The 23,617-nt window shown below is 43.0% G+C and overlaps 1 protein-coding gene and 1 long non-coding RNA gene across 2 annotated transcripts in view; one reads left to right on the top strand and one right to left on the bottom strand.

Annotated features, from left to right (window-relative positions):
* Positions 1 to 389: 389 nt before the first annotated feature.
* On the top strand, positions 390 to 16,704 carry LOC138064320 (uncharacterized). The gene is made up of 4 exons (XR_011137579.1): positions 390 to 472; positions 737 to 812; positions 4,458 to 4,529; positions 15,897 to 16,704. It is a non-coding gene; the product is annotated as an uncharacterized lncRNA (long non-coding RNA).
* Positions 4,539 to 23,617, bottom strand: part of LOC138064319 (collagen and calcium-binding EGF domain-containing protein 1-like) — a 107,085-nt gene continuing 88,006 nt past the window's right edge. Inside the window, exons 4-11 of the mRNA XM_068926273.1 lie at positions 23,020 to 23,154; positions 22,200 to 22,337; positions 16,698 to 16,804; positions 9,659 to 9,779; positions 7,592 to 7,731; positions 7,466 to 7,501; positions 6,152 to 6,187; positions 4,539 to 5,057 (exon numbers count right to left, since the gene is read on the bottom strand). Of these exons, the coding sequence (XP_068782374.1) occupies positions 4,821 to 5,057; positions 6,152 to 6,187; positions 7,466 to 7,501; positions 7,592 to 7,731; positions 9,659 to 9,779; positions 16,698 to 16,804; positions 22,200 to 22,337; positions 23,020 to 23,154 (950 nt within the window). The 3' untranslated portion in view covers positions 4,539 to 4,820. The remainder of the gene's footprint in view (positions 5,058 to 6,151; positions 6,188 to 7,465; positions 7,502 to 7,591; positions 7,732 to 9,658; positions 9,780 to 16,697; positions 16,805 to 22,199; positions 22,338 to 23,019; positions 23,155 to 23,617) is intronic.

The raw sequence follows: 23,617 nt of genomic DNA, 5'->3' as shown, positions 1-23,617 counted from the left end.
TCCGCCCCGCGGTGGCGGGTTCAGCAAGGCCTTTCGGCTCGCAGGACCGGCGCTCTCCGGTCCGGCCTTTCTACCCGAACCAGGGGCAGCGGCGAGCCGGGAGCACGTTGCTCGGGCACCACGCCGAGCCCAGGGCTCCTGGGCCGCCAGACGCTGGCAGCAGGCGGCCAGCCCGGGCACCACTTCGGATCGCTGGGGAGGAGGGGAGGCCGCAGCGGCCAGCGGGACCCGGACCCGCGTACCGGGAGGGCGGGGCGGGGCGGACGGGCCCGGCCGGGATGAGGGGAAGTCAGTTGCGGCGCGGGCTTATGACGTCGCAATCGGCAGCTCGCAGGCGCCGAGTGAGGCTTGCTGGGTGACCGGGTGCCGCGCAGCATGCCAGGAAATGTAGTTTCACGACGGGACGCGGCGCGAGGCATGCCGGGAGCTGCAGTTGCGTGCCTCGGCGGGTCGCCATTTGTCGCCGCAGCCGGTCCGACGGCGTTTGCGGCGTGCTCGGGGCTAGGCCGGGGCGGGCGCGCAGGGTGGGCGCTGAGGGAAGCCGGGGCGGGGGGGCTCCCCGCTGCCCCTCGCTGCAGCCGGGTCCGGGCGGCGGGACACCGCCCTCGCAGGCCGTTTCTCTGAGCTGGGGTGAGGGGTGGGCGATGGCTGCCGGAGCCTTTGTCTGGTGCCCTCTTTCTCCCCAGTACCGCGGTGGGATGCCAGGGGACCCTAACGCTCGGTATCTTATCCCCAGGCTGTGCGGGGAAGGCACTGGGACGGGAGTCCTGTAGCACTCAGCAGGTGGTGGAGCCGCTGTCGCAGCAGTCCAGGTGGGTAAATGCCTGATTTCCGCAAGCACAGAGACACAGCGTATGCCGCAATGGCTCATGTCCTTGTAGTCCTGCCCTTGGCAGTGCGTGTCATTCGGCTCCAAGAGCGATGCTAAGAGGCAGCAGGAGGAGGTTTCCTGTTGCTTCTGACCATCGTTTCCATTTTTCAGGAAATCGGTTATGTAACAAAAGCAACTACTAACAGCATAAGAAAAATATCTTTGTTATTATGAATACATCATAAAATCACAATCATTTTATACACATTTTAGTATTTCATATATAAATAAAGTGAACAGTATAGTTATTGGAATGTGTAATAGCAACAAACATACAGATTTTTTCTGAAATTAAGAACAAATTCTTGGGCCCCATCCCCATCTTTTGTTGCTTCACTGGGATTTAACATTCTAACTCTGAAATACTGCTAGAAAAAAGGTTATTCTAGCTGTGATACCAACAATAACTCCAGGGATTACCTTACTTCCATTTATAATCTATTTTCCTTTCCTTTTCCTGTTTTAGCCTGACCATATAGAAATTCTTTTGTGCCAGTATTTCAGTTTTGCAAGAAAGACTAATCCTGTATGCACTGGGCACAGTGTTGAAATAACATTTTCCCAGCTTTAGGATTTTGTTAAACCCATGAACAATCAGCATTTTCCCATCACTACACGCTCTTGCAAATGTTTCCATTAAATATATTTCCAATATTAATAAAATAACAAACTCTTTATTATCCTTCTGCTTATAACTTGATGTCTTAACATCAAAATAATCTTTCTTTCTAATAAAATTATACATAGTATTTAACTATATGAAACAAAGTTGTCATGTGCATGAGCCTAGTAACAAAACTAGACATGAGTGTAGATGTTTCTACATTCTTATTTTGGGTTCCTAGTGGGGTTTTTTTGATATTTTTGGAGCCATAGAGTAATAAATAATTTACAAGCTAATGGCTTCCCTCTCTCCCTAGTAACCAAGCTTAAAATTGGAAATGATTAATCTGGTCTGGATTTATAAAACTTCAGATATGAAGAAGGTTTTATCTTTCTCTCTGAGTGTCTGTGTGTTTTTCTCTAGATATCATAATAAAACAGTTTCTGATACAATGTCTGTATTATGAAAGTTATCATATGGTTAATCAGAACTAAAATGAGAAAGGTCTATACAAAGATCTTGACGCAGACAGAAGGCTAAACCTTCCCAGCCACCTGTGTTCAGAGGGGCTCTCCCTGCTGGAGGAATTCCTGTGTCCTCTGAAGTGGACTTGTCTTTGCTGTAGTGTCCCCGCTGCTGGGACTCAGCCAGCTGCTGGGCGTCTATGGACAGGGGAAGGCAAAGCACAGGGACAAAACCATTCATGTCTTTTACGGAGGAAGCATGCCTGTTGGAAACCCAGCTCCAGGCTGTAAAAAATCATGATGCAGACTCTAGAAAGGGAAGTTACTGAGGTCCCCGTTTAGAAGGCACTTAAATATGTGCCCAAGTTGATGTGTGCAAGTCTGTAGGACAACTTTCTGTACTTAGAGGCATGTATATTTTTTACCCTTCTGGTTCAGTGTCGAATATCCTTTCTGCGGATATTTCTGCACAGCAGGGCCTCTCCCCCCACCCCTCGAGTTTGGTGAGCAAACTGTAGAAACTTCTAATTCAGTATTTATATTTGGAAAAACAGAGCTTAGAACTAAAGTAAGTGCCTTTTTTTAGGAAACGTGTTCTTTGTGGGTAGGGGGGATAAAATTTAGTTGATATGTAGGAAGTGACTCTTTTAACTTATTAGACAGTGTCTGATAGTCCAGAAAACTGCAGTGATTAATTCTGTAGTAGAAATCAACCTGATCCAGCAGGTGATGAGGGGCAGTAACATGTGAAAGGGAGTAAACATATACATAATTTGATATTTGACAAACGTACTTAAAATTGTATATTGATGAACTGTGTCATTCATACCCAATTGCCTGCTTGAAGTTAAGAAAATAAGACGTACTGTCCTAGAGCTTCTTTCAGTCTGCTACTATGAGACCATCCCTCTTTCGGTCACAAGTTTCTCCTTAAATCTCACTGATCTTCTCATTGCCTGGTTCACAAGATTACTTGGATCTGCAGCTGCTGGCAGAGCTCCACCCAGAAGAGAAGCCCAAAGACCACAAGGGGAGAACACTATCATTTTTTCCTAAGCTGCCAGCTACCAGTGATTTAGTCATTGCTTTTTTAGTATTGATGTACATATAAGGTGAAGAGAAGAGGAACAAAGAACATTAATATTCTTAAAGCTGATGCCCTTGCTTGTGGCATACTGATAGTGAGGAGTTGGGAAACAATTGCAGGAATGAACACATCCTCTTAAGATATTATGCAAAAGATAATAAGGGTCTAGAGAGCCAGCTGTGTATACAATATGACCTGTACTGGTGGTACAGGGATCACACCAACTATCTTCTGGCCCAGAGAACATGGAAAGGAATCCAAACCTGTACAAAGGATCTGGAAAGAGCCTGCTTATATTTTTCCCTATTTGTATGCTATTAGAACATGCAAGTCCTGAAAAACATGGCAAAATGAGAAATTTGTCTTTGCATTTGTAACATGGACAAGTCCCAGCACTATACATGCTGTAGAAGTAGCAGCTACACAGATACAACATGAAAGTTAAACATTTTGTGCTTAATATACTCCTTACATCTTTATCTTCTAAGCGTGGCAAAGTCCTCAGCAGCTCTGGTAATCCAAAAGAAATGGTAACATAAATCATCCATGAGGTATGGTCTAACTCATGCATCCAATTTTCCAGTGTTAAAAAAAAAAAAAAAAAAAAAAAGCATTCCCTTTCATCCCTTTTACAAATATGGGACCCCCTGTGTGCAGTACCTCACCTTAGCCATCCAAGTACCAGCTGAAGTGTATGCACTTCAGGCAGACTTGCACCTACTCATCCTCCTTAAATATCAAGCCAAATACACTGCAACTCTGTGTTCCAGTTCTGTGAATGCCATTTAGATTGCTCTCATATGACAGAGGAACAAAACAGACGGCAGCTCTTTGCAAACACGAGGCCTTTCTCCGATCTCAGTTTTACTTGGACCTCAGCGTTTCACCAAAGAAGGCAAGCACCCACAGGAGGTCAGAATCTGGCTCATTCTGCAAGGCTGGGATTAGTTTGGTGCTTGCCTGTAAGACTACTTGATTCACTCACTTACACAGTTTTTCCTGCTTCATAAGTTTCCTGTTCTATTTCTTATCCCTGTGTAATGTATCCAGTAGGAATCTACTGAGGAAGGGACCTGGCCCCCACACTAAGCAGCGGGAGAAGGGTAAGGGAGAAGGGGGGTAGTTTATGACAGATACATCTTCTTGACTCTCTTTGCGTGATACTCTGTAACAACAAAAAAAACAATTTCCAAGTCAAAAAGCAGTGCCTTTGTATCACTGCTTCTCCATTTTTTTGGCCTTTCTCTGCCATGATGGCATATTAGAAGGAGACGTTTCAGTTACAGCTAGCCTCTGCTGTAAGACAGGGATCCACCTTTCACACTTTCTTAAGCTTGGGTACATCAAGTGGGAACTTGAGGTCAGTGATATAATTCATTTACATGTATAAAATAACTCTGGACCTAGGCTTTCGTTTCTGCTGTCTTTCAGGGATGATGAACAGCTGCCTCTCTGTCCCTGGCAAGAATCTGGGTAGCGCGTCGTTTGGACACAGAATCAAAAGTAAGCATATAAGATGGTGGCGTCTGTGCCATTAGCTACAGCATGCTTTAATCATGCTAGCCCTATATGCCAGAAAGGTTTTCCTCATATTCTAGATACAGTGCAGATTGTAGGTTTGATGATATGGAATTCCTGCAAGGAGGCCACCGTGAATTGGGAAAGCTGCAGCATGGGCAGCATGGTTGGGGAAAACCAAAGAGAAAACTGGGGAAATAATATATATATATTTTTACATTGTCAGTGCATTTTTATATTGAACAACTCTAAGGGGCTCTTTTTCAGTAGGCCTAGCTAAGGATGGGCTGCTGCCTTATGTATTCTGGAGTCTCTGGGTGCTGCCCGTGGTTTGTAGTCTTCTCCGGATCCAAAATCTACCGTGTCGTGATAGTTTGTAAATTCCTGAGGTAATGGAAACTCCTCTGTTGATGAGTGAGTCCTGTGTCCAAACACTCTCTCTTGCAGCTCAGCAATGTCATTTCTGATGTCTGCCATCATCAGCAGCAGGAAGTCAAATGAACCTGGTGGGCCCTGCAGTCACAAAGCAGGGTCATTAGTAATATTGTACTTAACTCATAGTTTTCAAAAATGTTGATATAAATACCCTTGCAGGGGTAATTCAGTAAAAAACTGCTTCGTATTAGTTGCCTGAAATAAAAGGTCTGTCCTTGAATCAACCTGCTCACGAAGCATTCTTCGTGAAAAGGCAAAGGTTTTATCAGACAGAACCTACATCTAGAAGATGCTTAACTCTTTTGTTACTAAACAATTCTTTCACTGTATCTTTTCCCTAGCAGCATTTCAGCACCCCACAGGAACAGAGGAGATAAATCTTGTTTCCCTCCTGTTCTTTCTTATTAAACTGAGAGAATTTACATTCTTATTATTAATAATTACTAGTATTTATTTTTTTTTAAAATCTCTAGGGAAAGCTGATACTTGGAAGCTGTCTTTTAAATACAGTGACCCAATGCTGTCCATCACATACTAAATATGTTGGCAATTACAATGTAGAGAGTATGCATCTGTTTTTATCTGATTTTAGAAAATTATTTCTTTTTAGCTGACTTCACAGTGAAGCACACTGTTTAATACCGAGAACCTCATGTTGCACATCCTGCTAAAGATCCATCCCATCAATGAGAAAAGACTGTAAGAAGGAAAATTTTAAACAATTTCACTTGAAAATAGATTGTAAATTTCCATCCTTTTCCAGCTGACTTGCTCAAAGCCAATATCTTGCCAAAGTCCCAGAGAGAGACTAGGGATAGGTTTTTGAAAGGTTTCAGGGATCAGACTACCAGCAGCAGCGTTGGGTGAGCAGTACGAACTAGCACTGTGCACAGGATCTCATGCCACTGCCTTCTGACTGTGTCCCACCCACTGTTGTAGGGCAGAGACACACTTAATGCCTTTGATGTAACACCCTGCAAGGGAGGAGGCGTGTAGGCAAAAAGCTTTGAGGAAAACAGGACGTTATTTTCTTTGAAATAACTTTTTCTGTTCATGTAAAATGTCATTCGCTGGGCTCTCAAAACAGGAGGTTTTTTTTCCCTTTTGGCTGGTCTGTGGTTAGTAGCCAACATCACTTTGCTGTGAAAATGCTTGCTAAGAGCAATACTTACAGGTATCCCTTTTGGTCCTGGTGCTCCTCGCTCCCCCTGTAATCAATATCACCTCAGTTAGTTTGCTGTGACTAAAGGAAACAGAAAAAGCACGGTTTGCCTCAGCAGACACTCTTACTGTCCCCACGCCAAGAGTCATCAGTTTACACTAAATTTACTTGCTAAGAAAAAGAAGACCTTCAAAGTAGCCCCTAGGCTCTCAGAGGTTGACAGACCTCACACTGAGCGCCACTGGTCTGAAGTGCATTTAGGGGAATGAGCAGGTGGTTATGAGAGTCAGGATTTGCATGGCCACTTCTCTTTGTAAGCGGTGTCTCGACTCCCTTTTCTTTTCTTCCCAGCTGCAGTTCCGAGGCATTTTCAAGTACCCTTCACACCTGAAACCCCTGTCCTGCCAATTTTCAGTGCCCAGGTTTATGGGCACTGCAAAGCTTATGCCTTAGCCAAGCTCTGACTGCCCTCATCCATGTCCTGTGAGACTTGCTCATGTTCATCTGCCCTAAATAGATAACAGATGCTTCTTTGAACAGAAACAGAGAGAGAGAGAATCAGAACTTCTGCTCTCTGTACTTCACAGCCCTGGGGAGATAAAGAAGTATCTTCATGGACAAAATAAGTTTGTTTGGTGTTTTTCTGGTAACGTACATCTGGCTTCCTGCATGTATTTTCTTTGCTAGCAGGATTTAAGACTTGTCCCAACATCATCAGTAGTGTCTGCAGCAATAAAGTTATTATAATAAATAACCCTGCTACAATTACATGCTGCATTACACCTGCTGGGAAAACGCTAAATAAACGTGCAATGTTGAGATTTTGCAGCCCTGCTCTGGTGGGCCATTGTGAGGGTAATGGGTGAGCATCCAAAAAGAAGAAAAAGTGAAGTGGGAACAAATATACTGGGAGGAACATAAGAAAGTGCCACTGGCTCTAGTGGGAGCAGAGCTGGGCACTTCTGATTTTCACATAGACAGTAACAAGCCACAGGTAGTAGCAGAAATTTGCAAGAGAGCAGTCTAATGAAATAGGCTAAGACATCAAATTCTTCATGGAAAAGCCAAAAGAGCTGTGGAGAAAGCAAAGGAGGCTGATGGACAGATATTCTGGCAGGTCTATTTGCAAGACTTGAGGGATGGGAAGCATGAAATAGCAGAAGGAAGATATGAAGGGATGGGGGCAACACGACGTTTTCAGCATAGCAAAGGAAATGAAAGAGGGTAAAAGGGGATGATGGCAAATATGTAGAGGGTCTCTCTAGTGAGCCTGCGTTTCGCGTTCACATGTGCCCACATTGTGGAAAACAGTACCTCTCCTCACCTTGCTACCATCTCTCCCTGGGGCTCCCGGTGGGCCCTGCAAGAGAAAGACGTGTTCACAGGAATGTAACAGACTATGGAGCTAAGCCCAAATGTGCAATGCGTAACAGGAAGGGTGAATACTGACCACAGGGCCCCGTCTGCCCTGCTTAATATGCGATATGTCTGGAGATGGTCCCATAGGTCCCATTGATCCCCGAGGGCCTGGCTGTCCAGGAGGCCCAGGAGGCCCAGGAACTCCTTGACTCCCTTTTGGTCCTGGAGCCCCTGAAATCAACAGCAAAGGTTACCTGTCAGATAAAGCATTCAGGGCACTTCATCAGTACAAGCAGAGGGGACTAACAGCTTTTTTGAACCACCTGATGGACTGGTCGCCTTAACATTCCCAAACCACAAATCCATAACAACACAACCAACACAGTAGTCATTTGAGACAACATTACTCCCTGCCACAGTGGCTACATGAGATCTGCACAAGACAATTAAACCTGGTGTAATGAAGAAGCCAAATCTGCCACTGCAGTAGTGGTTAGGGACGCAGACTGGGAATGAAAAGAAAAGCAGAAATGCCTTATTTTCACACAAAGAAGAAGGGAGCAAAAGTACACATCTCATGTGAGAAACACCTCTTGTAAAGAGAAAGTCTCAGACAATTTGTGGAAAAGTTGGGTCAAAGACATTTACACATGACTGGCACAGAAGCAGTGTTTTTTGGTCATGGCCTACGGCTCTCTTTTGCCCCGTACAGCAGCCAGTGTGTCAGACAAGAAGGGCTCCGTTCTTCCATTTTACGTCATACCATTTTCAGCTTCTGTTGGGTCATCAGAGAATGCTATTTTTAGGAAGCACTCAGCCAGCAAAGTATACATTTAAATCAAGAGAAACTCTCTGAAAAGCAAAACAGAAAATCAGGCACCTGAAACAATATTTGCACAAAACAAAATCCATTAAGGTGCCATTAGCTGAGTTGCTTTGTAAAGAGGAGAAAGCATTTTTCTTCATATGGAAGACCTGTGGAGGACCCCAGAAAGGAAAGGCAGAGAGTGAAGATGGTTCAGCAGGACGGAATATTTATGATAAGGATTTTCAGAAGGAGTATAAGCAAGTTCAATGATGAACCTCTCCGACTCCTCTTGAAGACCCGGCAATACTCTTGTTAATTGCATGGAAGAGATCAGCACAGATGATTTTCAAGCAGAAAAGATAATTCTACAGTACCTTGGACAGCTCAGGTCATGGGGAAACCAGATGGGAGACATGCAGAAGCAGGCCTACGTTAGACAGACTGCAAGGTGATGCACTGCGCACTTCAGAGCCTGACGCAGAATCTCTAACCACATTGTCCTTGCACTTATGATCTACTGTAGACTGAAGATACTCATCCTCCAAGAAAATGAGATAAAGACTCAAAAAACAAAGCAAGACTGCAAAAGTGGGGATAAATGGGGATCAGTTCAGTAGACAGTAAATCAAACAAGGTAAGGAATATCAGCTAGTTCTCCCTAAGAATGTTCCTGAAACCCAGAGCATTTTCCTTGGATTTACTGCTAACCTGAAATCAGATCTGCATTCAGCAGAGTTGAATCTTTTCACGTCTCTGGCCTCAGGTTGCAGAGTGTCTGGCTTAAGTTAATCCTTTAGGAGCTCTGTGCTTTTCTCATTGCTTCAACCTACAGCTAAGCAAAGTGCAGGTGTGAGTGGAGTTTTACTTTTCTTTTCAGATTCCTTTGAATCCGGGACATAATATAAAACCAAAAGATGAATACTTCCAAAATCAGATGAGGAAAAATAAAATGGTTGGCACAAACCCCTGCAAACTAACAGCACCTTTTCTGTACTACTAATGACAGTGAACTAAAGTCATAGGCATTCCTGAAAGGAAATGGAGAATGTTTAGGACAGAGCTAAAAAAAGAGGAAATGACAGCTGAGGCAGGTGAGATTTCCCAGAGAGAAGGGGAAATGTAATACATACAGGACAAACATAATCTAGATACAAAAAAATACGTGGACGGTTGGCAGAGGCTGACCATAATGACCAGACAATTTTTCTTTTTTAAATTAAGTACAGATACAAATATAATAATAATAATCAAAGTATGAAACACATGAAATCCTATCACACTGGAAGATTGAAGCTTATTTTTATTCACGGCGCTGTTTTACACTCGGATCTCTTTGGTCTTGTACCTTACCTGGAGGACCTCGTTGGCCAGGCTGCCCTGGAGGACCAGGGATATATGCATTCGATGCAAGCACTTTTTCACCAGTGATTTGCTTGCTAAGATCAGCAGCATTGTTTGGTAGTAAAGCAACCTGCAGAAAACAAAAAGCACTGTAAGCCCTCTGTCATTCAGCTGGATATATTGCAATCTTGATTTAGCTTTCATGTGGACACATATTTAAATACTTTAGAAATATATAAAATCCTTATTGGTATCCATGGTTATACCAACACAGCTCTTAAAGGCCCAGTAAGGACTGCAGTTCATATTACATCAAGCTATGTAACACAGGGAGAAGAAAACCCACATTTTCTCTGATGCCGGTAAAAGACCAAAGTTCTGCAGCTGGTACCCATGGGCACGCTACTGGAGAACAGCTTTTTGCATCTGAATTGTCCTACAAAGGCATTAGAGCTTTGCAGAAAAGAATAACCAGAAAGTGAGCAGCTGGAGGAGGATGGGGAAAGATTTGCTGCACCGAGAGCTTCCTGCCACTTACCTTCTCCTGAGCACTGCTAATGATTGATAAACACTGGTACAAAATGAGTAAACGGCTGGTGCACACTAGTGCTACTGGTCAAGGTATGTTTTCTGTAGGGTACCAAAGCCTTTCCGGTGAGATATGTCCTTCTCTTCTGGGTACTCCATGGTGCTACAGGGTTGGATAGAGACCTGCCAAATGCTACAGTGTCTCCATGGTGTGTGCGTGGGGGTGGGGGGAGAAATGAGACTGGGGTGCAGGAGAGGGGAACTCTGCTGGCCATCTCCACCAGCTCCTCAGTCCTTTCTGTGTCACCTGGACAGGGCCAGGTCTCCAGGTGTCATCTGGACTAGCTAGAGTGTGAACTCAAAAGCAAAGGCTTCAGGTTCACACACAACAGGTTCTTGCTCAACCCTGGCTTTCAGCCCAAATTTTCATCACTGCTGTCCTGACAGTCTGGCTCTGTGCGTGTGCCTGGAATGGCTGCTAGAGAAGCTTTGTGCCAAACCTTGTTCAGCTATGCTGGAGACCAGCTGAAGTCTGGGAGAAGTACCTGTCATGTATTAATTGGTTTTGCATGCTTACAGCTGCACCCACGAGGTACTAAGTACTTTCCAGATAGCAAAGAAGGCATATCCCTGTCCTGAGGAGCTTGCAGCCTAGGGAAGGATGAATAAATATACAAAGGCTGGTTATCTGCAGCAGCTCTATCAGTGTTTCTATCCTAAAAAACAGCCAGGGCAGAGGAAAGGAAACAATAGCATTTTTGAAAATCCTGTTGCGGTAGCCAAGCAGCCCCAGAGCCTCGGAGGCGTACTCCTGTGGTGTCAGCGCTCCAGGGTTCTCTGGCTGCCCTGCGGTCACCTTCCCTATTCACCTCATCCACTGTGATTTAGCTCTGATTGATTGACTCTAGTTCCTTGTCTGTTAGTCTCCTGCAAGTTATCTCCTGCTGCGACAAAAGCACCGGTTCTAGCCACTCTGGTTTTTCTCCATTTGATTCTCTAGTGGTCAGTCTCACCTAAGCCAGCGCTAATTAGTCTCAGGAGGGATTCTCATCCCTTTGGTTGATGAGGACTACAAGGGTCAGAGGAAAAAGTCTTTAATGCCTCCCTTTTGCTAAGGCTATGTCATTTTAGGCACATCAATCTCATTCAGAAACTTCTGCTTGATTGAAATGGATTTTAGAAGACCACAAGGATACAGAACTGGATTTAATCAGCAGTTATTTCAAATGATTGATTTAGTTAAAAATCTTTCTCTTTTAAACTGTTTTCCTCTTAGATTGCAAAGTCTTTGGGGAAGAGGTTGGACCCTCATCTCCAGTGGGGTTGGCTGGAAGATAGCATAGACATTCAATACAGTAGGTTTCTGCTTGAGTTAGCATTTCATAGCTTCCCCAGGCTCACTTGACATCTTTGAAACCAGTGGACAGTGGAGGCCATTTACTTATGTAAACAAGGACCACATATTGTTATATATTGCTATATCATAGACATGTTCTGGCCCAGTGTTCCATCTAACTCTCACAGGATAAATGTTGTGGCATCTACAAAAATAAAAAAGAGCACTTCCTGCTCTTAATTCCATTAATTAATTTTGATCCAGTGAACTCTGATCAGCCATAATGCTTCACTGCAGTCTATCAGAAAACATATGACTGTGTTAAAGCCTGTGACAGCAATAACGCCTAAGCTAGCAGACTCAAGTTTTCATGTACAAGATTTCTTTTAAGCTCTTGCCTTACTTTGTTGTCCAAAAGAAAACTGCCCCTCACCACACATCTTCTACCAGCATTGATGGGACCTGCTCGCGGGTAATCACTACCAGCTGGGAAGATGCGTGGGAACCTTAACTCTCACCTGTATGTCTTTCTGACCAACCTCTATGCAGAAATTTGATGAGAAAACATTGTCATGGAGAGTGACAAGCTACAGCTCCTTTCCACAGGGAGTTTTAAGTGACCCACACAGACAAGTCTAGTTTTGCAGACTATACTGTTTAACCAAACAGGTGTCTGGACCTGCTCTGCATAAAGATCCAAGGCAAAAGCCAGTGAGAATATAAGGAGAACTACATAATATGATTTGAAATGCCGTAATCCACTAAATATCAGGTCTACTTACCCAGATGGAATGCATTTAATAATTGAACGTATTTAGAGACATTCTGCAAACCTTTAGTCTCCCCAGAGTCAGTGGAGGGGAGATGACAAGCCAGGAGGCTGTTCTACAGTCAGAAAAGAAGGTTATTAGTGGTGAATGGCCACATGTAGAGTTGGGAATTTTGCCCTGCCAAATAGAATTGAAGAGATATTTCGGCAATACAAGGGCAAATCTATCCCTGGGGCAGCTTCGTTGCTGCCCTGAATGAAATTAGCTCACTGGATAATTTGATGATAGACTCTGCAACATTTTCCTGGGAGAGCTGCATTAAAATACATGCTGACCCCCTGCTCTCTGCTAGTGCTTTTCATCAGCTATTTAGAATTCTCTGTACTGGACTGTTCTCAAAACTCCTATTTGTTTCTCTAATTATTTGGTATACACCCACAGAATGGTTGAGGTTGGAAGGGACCTTTGGAGGTTAGTTCAACCTCTCTGCCTCTAGTGCAAATCTAGTGTTTGTAAAGCAGAGTCAAAATAATAATGCTATGCACTTGCAATACATAGGGCAAACTTCTGTCAGCAAACAAGCTATTAGTTAGGAAATGGACTTTCTAGAGCAGCCAGTGCTGTTTGCAGTTTGGGGTTGGATGCAGAGAAGAGTTGTGATGGAACCAAAGTGAGAAAAAATGATGGAAATGCTGAATCAGTTCCTGATGGCAATTCTGAAACATACAGTTTGACTTTCAGGCTAGAATTCAAAATGCAATGACAGGAATACAAAGATTTATCAGCCATTTGTGACTCAGGCTTTGGAGAACATTGGTGTTCCAAAGACAAGATTCCTGAGCTGTAGACAAGTTAAATGACATGTTGTAAGTCTTATAGGAGTTTGGTAGATTCACTACAACCCTGCTGGAAATTAGTAGTTGGATCAGTACTTCACAGAAACCCCACAGGGTGTTTCTTAGGTCAAGGTAGCTACTCCTATGAGCCTTCCCACACAGAAAATGGTGATTCTGCACACCCACTGCTCTGGGTTGTGCCTTTGGCGTTGTCATCTTTGATTTTCCAAAGAAAAACAATTGCCTGATTTACCAATGACTCTGCAGCTTTCAGAGATAACATCCCAGCCACTGCACCACAGATCAAAGTGTGGGACTGTTGAGGCTAAAGGGCTACCCCAAGGCTCACAATACTTTACACCCTAGGCTGAAGAGGAAAATTCGGTAACTGGGGGCTCTCACAGCCACATTGGCTGGGGACCGGCCCAAGGAGGTCAGCCAGCCAGCCAGCTCCAGTCAGTGCGCTGCAAAGGTGCATCTCCCTGGGCCGCATCCAGACCGTCTGGAGTGGGGTCCTGATTTGGGAATTTATGAGTATCCCTGCTGATAAATAAATGTCACTTACTATATAGTCTCTGCCGTGAATAATTCTTCAGATTATGTTGCAAATGGCCAGGCTGGAGTAGAAAGGTGCGTTTAATGGCAGAAGATTCAGCATGAAGAGGATTTAAAAGTGTATTCTGTTCTGCTGCTTAAATAAGATATTGACTTGTTCCTGCCAGCAAGGCTGTTTTAACAAATAACTTCATAAGGTAAAAAAAAATCAAATAGCTGCTGTGAAAGCATCTACACATGCTTCCCCACTGAGTCAGCTGGACTTGAGACATACACTAGAAGTGCCAAAATACCCAGGCTTTGGTCTAGCTCACTGCTCCTTTATATTTCCTCGCCAGCAAATGGCTGCCACATATACTGGGGCCAAACCATGTGTTTTCGATGTTGACTCAAATCCTCTCGGGGACTGGCTATATTCATTGGCTTAATTTCTATTTCACCTTTTAACTGAACCAGGATCTTGGTCCAGAGTGACCTTAACTTTCTCCCTCTAGAGCTTCAAATCTTAATAGTGCTTGGAAAATACTTTTTTTTTTCCATATGCTTGCAAATATTTGTGAGAGTAAGTTTTAAAGGAAGACAGCGCTAGAAGCAAGACTCCCCATGTTCAATGTTGCATGCTGCATCTGGAGTTTTGAGCAGTTCCTAGGAGATTTGTGGCCTAGGTGATTCTGACAGGGTTTGATAGGAGTGATGCTGGACATGGCTTTCTAATTAAGATGCTTAAATATCTGTGCAATAGGCTCCAACAATGCCTTAATTCCGAGTGCTGAACTGATTACTTGATTTTTTTAAATTGCTGGCTGTGTGTCAGCATGTCAGATATCCTTCCCCTAGTTTTCCATTCTTTTCAGTCTTTTCCCTGAAAGGTCTGAGATCAACCTAGCACTGCCCCAAGTTCCTCTAGTATATCATGAGACAATCCATCCCACTGGATAACTCCTCCAACACTTTCTGCTCTGATCCAAAAGCTAGTGTTTTCTGGATCTGAAGTATATGGTACAATCCTCTAAAAAGTATTGGTGGCATCACCTCCATCCTTTAATCCAGTAGCTAGTGCACACTCCAGAGGTGATACGGTCTTGACTTCAAACCCCTGCTTGCCTGAGGAGACCCAAAACCACACCTCCCACTTCCAGAAGCATACGCCAAGTCCCAGTCACAGGGTTTTCTGGATTGGCTCCGTCTCAGACTCTTCTACTAAACTTAATTTTGTATAAAGTTCATAAAATCCAATGGCCTTCACCGCAGGACTAAAGACTCATTGCCATAAACTGTCTGGCAGACAGGAATGAATTTTTCTGTGTAAAACAGAGTAGCTTCAATCGCAGATGTTGAGAAACATCCTCCTGAGAAGGATTTGGCCACAGGGAGAGGCTGGTGAAACATGAGGACTCACATCTGGTGAAACATGAGGACTCACATCTACTTGGGCAGAAGAGCAGTATGAGCCCAGATCTCATCTCCTCTCAGCATGGGCAAAAAGCTCTCCCCACTGTGGCGTAAAAAATGCTGGGGATGTTATGGTACCACCTCTTGCAGTTCTGTCTGTGTGAGGCACAATCCAGTGGGCACCTTCTGAGAATGCCAAATAGATCAAGTCTCACAAGGAAAATACTTGGGGAAAACTTAAGGTATAGATCCCAACGGAACTTAGCTATGAGACCAGAACGAGCTGCTTAGCATGGTCACAGTTACTGTACAGCACAAGGCACCCACAGTAAGAGGTGTTGAGGGTATCAGCTTTTTATCAACACTGCATTTTGAACATAGACTCCTAAAGTAAGACCTAAAAAATGTTCCATTAATTCAGTCCATAAGTTTCCATGAATTCTTGCACAAACTGTTTGGCCAACAGTGTGATTCCAGGTTCCTCCCTGGAGGTCCATGCAAGCTACTCAGCCTCACTTACTGTGGCTGGATGAACATATAGATACTCAAAAGCGTGGCTTCTTTTTTTAAGCCGTTTGGTATCCACTAGCAGGATAAATTTGAAAAGCAGAATTTCCGTCGCACATGAAATTCTGCCCTTCCACATTTTTCTTCATACTGATTCAGAAAGAAAACAAGGCATTTTGAGATTTTTTTTTAGATAAAAAGTATTCCAAAACGTCAATGTATTTCATTGTAGTGATGGAGATTTCTTTCTTCTTAATAAAAATACAATGAATGAATTGCATTAAATGCAACAAGTGACTATACAAAATTTTGTCTTGACACAGTGAAATTAAATGAACAGCCTGAGTGAAATGTTTACCGCCTGTCAACATGAATTGCTTAGAAGCATCCTGCAGAACATTTCCACTCCAGTGACTCTGAATGTTTTGAAGGGGATATCAACATAAAAAGGCATTTCATCTGGATCTCTGCACTTGCCTTTCCAAATCCTGGGGTGGGTCTCCGGTTTATTTCAATCCTACCTAAGTGCAAAAGGATCACACTAGGAGCAAATAAACTTGGAAAGTTTTTGAGTACATTATACTATACTTCTAAGGACACCAAGATGAATACAAAAAAAGTTGGGTCTAAGTTTTTTTTGGTTTTTGTTTTATATCAAAGTTAATGTATCTGCTAGTAATGCATTTATCTAGCCACACACCTCCTGTTTGGCAACTGTCCTGTATCAGCACCCTGTTAGTGCAAAATCATACTCTCCCATGTTCCCTCATCTGCAGAATATCTTGCACGTACATAAACTAACGGTGGACAAAGTTCAAAATGCTGTGTTTTCAGAACGAATGGAAAGCAGAGGAAAGCGCAGATTGCAAAGAAACCTGGGCTCAGATTGTGATGGGTGTCTGCCAGACTCTGTTACCAAGAGCTTGGTATAACTAGCAATCTCCTTACAGGCAGTACAAAAGCTTAAAGGAAGAAATGCCATTCCTACATGATTTTACAGTATGTTGCCATCATCTTTATGGGCATAAGAGCCACATGGCGGTGACACCTCCAAACACTTAAATTTAAACTTGGTTATCATAAAACAATGGTCTGGTAAAGACATGACTGATCAATGATCATACCTTTTGCTTCAGTTGTAAAACCGTCTGCTTTATTTGATGAAATTCCTTACAAGAGGCACAGCATGTCCCTGGCTTCGCCATGTTTTCAGATTTCTCAGGAAGCCCAGCTGAAAGAAAGCAGTTTCCAGTAGAAATATAAAGATTCAAAGCAAAGTAATTCATAAAGTGATTGCAAAAGCAGCCAGAGTCTTGCAGGTTGTTACATTTCCCCAGAAAGTGAAAAGGAGTCTTGCCATTGCTGATGCTTTGACTGTGAACTGCTGCGTAAGGCTAAGAAATTTTGCAAGGACAGCTCTGAGCTCATTTCTAAAGCAGCTGTTTCCAGTTAACAGTCCCTAAAGAATTTATTTTTTTAATACCTGAACATGTTTACACCCATTCTTTTATCTTTGCATTTATGCTAGACTAACCGTGTAGATCTGAACTGATTTACAGTCCTCTGAAGGGCAAATTTTCGTATGCTATAAATTACAGTAGAATCTTTTACAATGTGGCCATTTCATTCACTTTGCACAAACTGCTCTTTATCGTCACTGATTATTCCTCCATGCAATGGAATCAGACTGATCAGAGACAGGAATTGAGATTAATGATAGGGATTTAATTCCACGCTGGAGAAAAGGTCACACCAGCTGATACTACGCAAGAATGAAATCTTTCAAGCATGTATGACATGATTCAAACTGTAACAGATATTGCAAATGTTATTTTTGTCTTTTTCCCAGTCTCATAAACAATGAATCAATTCTGTATCACAAACAAACAAGTACTGTTTTAACAGATGTCCTATTAAAGAGAAACGTAGTTGCAAAAACACAGTGCAAAACTTATTGGCGAACTCTAAGCAAGCTTTTCTTCTTCCATTTATAGTATATGAGAAGCACTGAGTCTACTGAGGACCCTGGATGTGATGTCTGGTCTTTTACAATGTTCACCTGTAAGGGTTACTGGAAAAGTTTGAACACTGACCACACTGAACACTGAATCAGAGCATACCGTGTAATGCAAGAACTCTGCAGGTGCTGCTGATAAAAGCCAATAAATCTTCACAAATCTTCAAAAAAGGGTCAGCTAAAATGCACTTAGTTATTGTGTTATGTTTCTCACTTGGACACACACTTGAGTGTCCTTATTTAAGTCATCTTTTCATAAATGTGGTTTGATTTTGAAAACATCTCCATCATTCTTAAGAAAAATAGAACTTTTTTTAGCACTAAAGATATTAGGTGGTGCTTGCCTTCAGATGTATATATCTACAGGGTCCAATAAGGACCATTGCATTTACTCCTGTTGGCCATCTATGGACCGTCTGTGCCATCAGCAATTTAGGACAAATTGTTTTTCTGTAGGATTAGTCCATCCGACTAAATCACATATTCCTGCTTTTAGAAGTCGCAGGCTTATTTCTCTCTTCTTGGAATGCCCTGTGACAAATGTGCGTCTTTCTTTCATTGTCCTAAAGCAGGTAGGAGAAGGCCGTAAGGGCAATGGGGTGGAATGGCCCGCAGCAGTAAGGACACCAGTATTACTGATGAGCTCATCAGAAGACTAGGAGGGTTTGGGGAGGGTTCCGCACCTATCATCTGGCCGCTCCTACAACTGTAGTCCAATGTCATTTTCCAGCAGGACTTCAGCCTTCATGTGAAGATAACTGACTATGTGTCATCTGCTGGCTTCCTCACAGCTGTGTTTCTAATGCAAATCACGTTGATTTTCACTTCTTCCAAAGCCTCTTCGCCCATACGCAATTCTCTGTTAGATTAAAGCATCTGCAGTATGCAGCAGGGGCTTTCTTAAGGAGGAATTCATATGCCACAATTAGGATACCTTGATATTTCCATAAGCTAAGTTTTCTCTTGATCACAAGTGTTTTGACATCTCCATTTTGGACCTGCATAGGATTTACAGAGGCTCCTATAGAGAGAGAGATTTTAAAAAATATATGCTTTTTGTTCAGCTCCAGTAAAGTTTGTGTTTGGTACTAGTCTTAAACCAAAATTTCTTTTAACAGATAACTTACCAAATGAGTTCCCTCACAAAATGCACACATTGTGTTAAGAAATGTTGCTGAAAGCAACATTCGGTCATAGGGAGAAACTGCCAGATGCTCTGCGGTTGGAAACCTCATGCAATCCCACTAGAATCAGTGGAATTATGTGCAGATTAAGAAGCACTGAATTTGGCCTCTACTTCCATTATAAAATCCAGTTTATCTTCCTGGAGGATGTGGTGCACAGGCAGACCACTATTGATAAAACAGGGCTGTAATAACGCAGGGAAGCAACCATGGCTGGGGGAGGGGAGTGTCAGCTAGTGTTTGGGAAATATCATACCACTGAGATTTCTGCAAATCCAGTTGGATTGACTTATCTCAGGAAGAAGTCCAACAGCGTCACACAAGCGAGTGTGAGCTACGTCCCAGGAGAGAGGTGGAATCCCCCTAACTCATATCAGACAGAGGTGATGATTTGCCCAGGAAAGTAGTCATCCATCAGACATTCCCTCTACCCCCATCTGATCCCATGTCAGGAACAAAACATGAATAAAGCCAGGACAGAGCATGGATAAAGCCAGAAGCCACCTAGGACAGGCCAGAGGAGGCCGGAAGCAATTAGACTCTGAGCCACCCACGCTCAGTGCAGATACTGAGGTCACCTAAAAGGATAAGTTTGGCAAGCACTGAGCAAGACACTTATATAACCTGTTTTCATTGTACAAACATCAATGGGGAAACTAAAACCATTTCAGAGAAGGTTGAAACCAGCCCCATTTTATGAAGTCTTTACAAACCACTAAGTCTAGGTCATGCCTTGCATTGCTCTCCTTACATAGCTCCTTTCATCTGAGTGAGACATCGGTGAGCCCTGAAGCACTTATTGCTAAGAGAAGTGCTGGGAGAAACAATGTGTTTTCTTCGCGTGCGCTTGATGACTTTTGGCTTGCTGATGCTGGACGAGAACGAGAGACTGGCAGAGGAGAGCTCTGTGGGGAACTGTGCCGCAAGCACTCTGTTCATGGAGAACGCTTAGTTTCTCATCTGTGTTGTATTATCTGGGCTCAGCCTGCCGAGATGGTTTAATTTGCCTACTTATGAGTGGGTAACTATTGTCTCTGTCAAACGCAACATGACTGTGCATGTGGCAAAATTGCTCCCTATTCTTGTGCCCTACTGACAAACCCAAAGCACTTCACCAAGCCACTTGTTCAGAGCCAAAAAGCATCCAATCATCTCCAGGCACAGTACGCTGAACACGTGACTAATAATTCTCCATGAAATGTGCAATATGGTTAAAGCTGGAGAAAAAGGCTCTACATGGATTTTACAGTCTCTCATATTAAACGTCAGAATAAAATGTAAGTGTTCCAGCTACCATTAAAAGGGGATTGTCTACTGTTCGTTGCGAGGTAATTCCAGCGTAGAAGTGGTGCTCCCTGTAACTGTGCAGGGGCTTGAGCTGGCCACGAGGTGGTGCGTCATTATAGCCTGTTCAATTCCACTCTTGAAAATCCTGCTTTTCTTCCTGCTGACTGGTAGCTACAGACACGAGCTGTGCGATAGCTGACTTCTCTTTCATTTACACCAGAGGTCTGGCAAAGTTAGTAATATTATCTTGGAGTACAATAGGGTAAAAGAACAGAAACTATCCTTACCTGCTTTGCATAGCTTATTTGGGAAATTTTTGAGAAATGGTGTGTATTTAATTCCAGATTAATTACTGGAACTGACATTTTTATGTGCCATGTACATTCAGTATAAAAATTGCTGTTTTCCAAATACTAGAAGCTTATTTACAAAGCCTTGAATATCTTGTATGATCAGTTAGCTGAATGCTTTGGACATTACTCTATCGGGAAACCTGAACTAGCAAGATAAAATGTTAACTTAAAAAAATACTTGCAAGGGGATTATTTACATCATAACTTTTTACTTAATGAGTCCCAAACACTTAAAAGGAAAACAAACATTTGAAAACTACAAGGAACAATTAAGGTTAATGGAGTGTCTCCAGCTACGTATTTTCGGAGGAAAAGCAAAATTATAAAATGCTCTTGCCATGCAGTGGAATTTGGAGCACCCAGTGATGCATGCATTCAGTCATTAATAGATGAACCAATGGTAAGATACCATTCATCAAAAAAGTTTTTTTTTTTCCCCCCAGAGCACAGGTTATTTCCTTCCTCCTTTCTTTTTGAAATTGCCATATCAGTATTTAATCTGATGTATTCTAAATACCACAATTTAATAACTGGAACGAGATAAAAAAACTTTAAAATCTTTTATACACACACACTTTGAAACCGGTGGTGAACTGCAAGAACAATCCCTTACTCTCTCCCTTTTCACCGCATATTACTTTCATTAAAAAAAAGGAAACTGACTGCAGTCATGAGACACTCAACTTACTGCAGGTCAGCAGAATTCAAGTGTTATTCAGTTTAATTTAGCTATTGATTTAAATAATGCTTAAAAAGACACTGGAATTCCCAGGCACACCTTTTTTGTGTGCCTGAATGCTCAAAGGTACTAACAAACCAGCCTAGGGCCATTGGCTAATCTCACTTGTAGGCAGGTAAATACAAATGATACCCACTGAAATTAAATTAATTAACGGAGGAAATTAATGAAGGCTTGTAAGGGTCAGAATTTGGCAAATTTTTTTCTAAAGTCTCCCATGGGCTGAGTTTTATGCTCCGAACTAGCTGTAGTCCAGGTTGGTACAAGAGCAAAATATGGCTGGCAGCAACTGTATGATTCCGGAAAAATGGTCTAACTTAAGTTACAAAAGCAAGTTCCACTTTTCAGCCACCTCTCCCTCTCTGGCAGGAAGAGGCTTTCCACATCCTTCAACATATTAGTGCCCTCTCTTTACAGCTGAGACTAGTGATTTACTGCCCAGTGTGCGTAGCTGATGAGCGAATGACAAGGAGAACGAGACGTAGGATTGCTCCACAGGCGAATGGATATCAGAGACTTGGAGGCAATTTGGCCTCTGAACAATCTGGGCTTCCTGCAGCAGTGGCTGCATCCCCGTTTCAGGGCCTCCCAGCTCCAAGCGTGGAGTGGGAAGCAGTCCGATGATGGGCTTTCCACAGCATCGTAACATCTCAGAGGCCGCTGCGGGCTGGGGCATGATGGCTCTTCTCCTGGCATGGCAGGATGACACTGTCGGCAGCTCGTCTCCCCGGCGCTTTCAGTGCTCAGAGCGCCACATCTCTCACCTCTTTGTAGGACCAAACACCCCAGGCTCTCGGAGGCCCCTGAGAAGCTAAGGCCACGTTTCCTGCCAGCCTGGGATGCTTCCAGGAATGCTGCTGATACGGACTATGGAACTGTATCACAGCCTCTGGAGAGTGTGTTTCCTTTTAAATAACTTGAGTCCACAAAGTTCCTATCAAATTTGGCATTGGTTGCCTCACGTTTCCGTGAGTTTCTTCTCCACAAGAGATTAAATTCTTAGAAGACCCTTTGGCCCAGGATCTTTAACACCCATTAGCACATACCTTTATCTCCTTTGGTGCATGTCTTCCCATCGTCCTCCCGGGTATAGCCTTCATGACACTCACATCTGTAGCTGCCCATGGTGTTGACACAAATCTGAGAGCAGAGCGTCCCGTTGCTTGTGGCACATTCATCAATATCTGGACAGGAAAAAGTGTTGAAAATGTCCAAAAGCCAGGGGGTTCAGACCTCAAATATAACAAAAGACTTCCTTTAAAGGATGAGGAGATTTTGACTTTGACTAAATAATGAATAATTTCTGGCACCTCAGACCACAGCTCCATGCAAACTGCATTATTATTAACACACCTGGCTTTTTAAAGATGAACGCCGCTTGGCAGTTTCTTTGCACCAGAAAGTGTACAAACAAAGCCTGACTCCGCAAACCTTGGCTCACTGGAATGGCGAACCCCACAGGGCAGCACTATTGAACTGGGTGGCACTAGCCACCGAAAGATCTCTTGTAAAAGGTCAATCCTGAGTTAGATACTTGTCATCTGAATCAAAACACAAGGGCTGGTTTTCAGAATTAGGCGTAGCTATATGGCTTTGAGGGTTACTGTTAGAATCATGCCCCTGTTCTCGGGCGAAAAACCAGAATACTGCTCCAAATCTGCAGGGGGGATTAATAAAGGGAAAAATTACATCAGCTCAGAGACTTTGAAGTGTTTAATGTATGTATGTCCTGTTTTAGATACCACATTTATTCTGTAGCAGTAAAGAAAATAAGCAAGGCTTCAGATCTAAACTGACCGCTAAAAGAACTGAAGAAGCAGGATACATCATTAACCAGAGACAGACTTAACATGCACTTCTACCCACCCAGGCAATAAGGCTTCTCTCTATTTCTGTGCCTCTCACGGTCATAGCGGTACCCAGGATAGCAGGTGCATAAGACCCGTCCAAAGTTATCCGTGCACTGCTGTTCACAAGGAGCTTCTGCACAGACATCATAGTCTAGAGAGAGAAAGATGTGATTAGGAAAATACCGACAGCAGTTGGTGGGTGACACTTTGTTAGCAAACATTTCACCTCTGTCTTTGCTAATTAATAAAGTCTTGTTACATTATTTCTCAGGACTCAAGAAACCTAGAGAACATTCATGAAATGTAAGCAATGTATTATGGTAAAACTGCAATTGCTAATTACAGCCTTACAATAGTTGAACTGTTTTTTAAAGTTAGACTTTAAGAAAGGGACACTTTCCTGGTTTGCAGAATTTAGGAATTCTTCTCACAGAAATATTAAGTTACATAAAAGTTATTTGCTGTTTTCCTCCACGAATGTTTAAGTGCTGATAGCAGCATTTCCCATGCAAAATACTGGGAAACACTATGAAGATAACTGCCAAATTCAGGCAGAAAGTATCTCATAAGGGAAAGTTAAATAAAATCACACAGTGAGTGTTCAAAACCAGCTA

This window comes from Struthio camelus, chromosome W (genome assembly GCF_040807025.1).
Source record: "Struthio camelus isolate bStrCam1 chromosome W, bStrCam1.hap1, whole genome shotgun sequence".
NCBI classification, from domain to species: domain Eukaryota; kingdom Metazoa; phylum Chordata; class Aves; order Struthioniformes; family Struthionidae; genus Struthio; species Struthio camelus.
The sequence above is the reverse complement of the archived record's forward strand: the minus strand, read 5'-3'. Positions and strand labels throughout refer to the sequence as shown.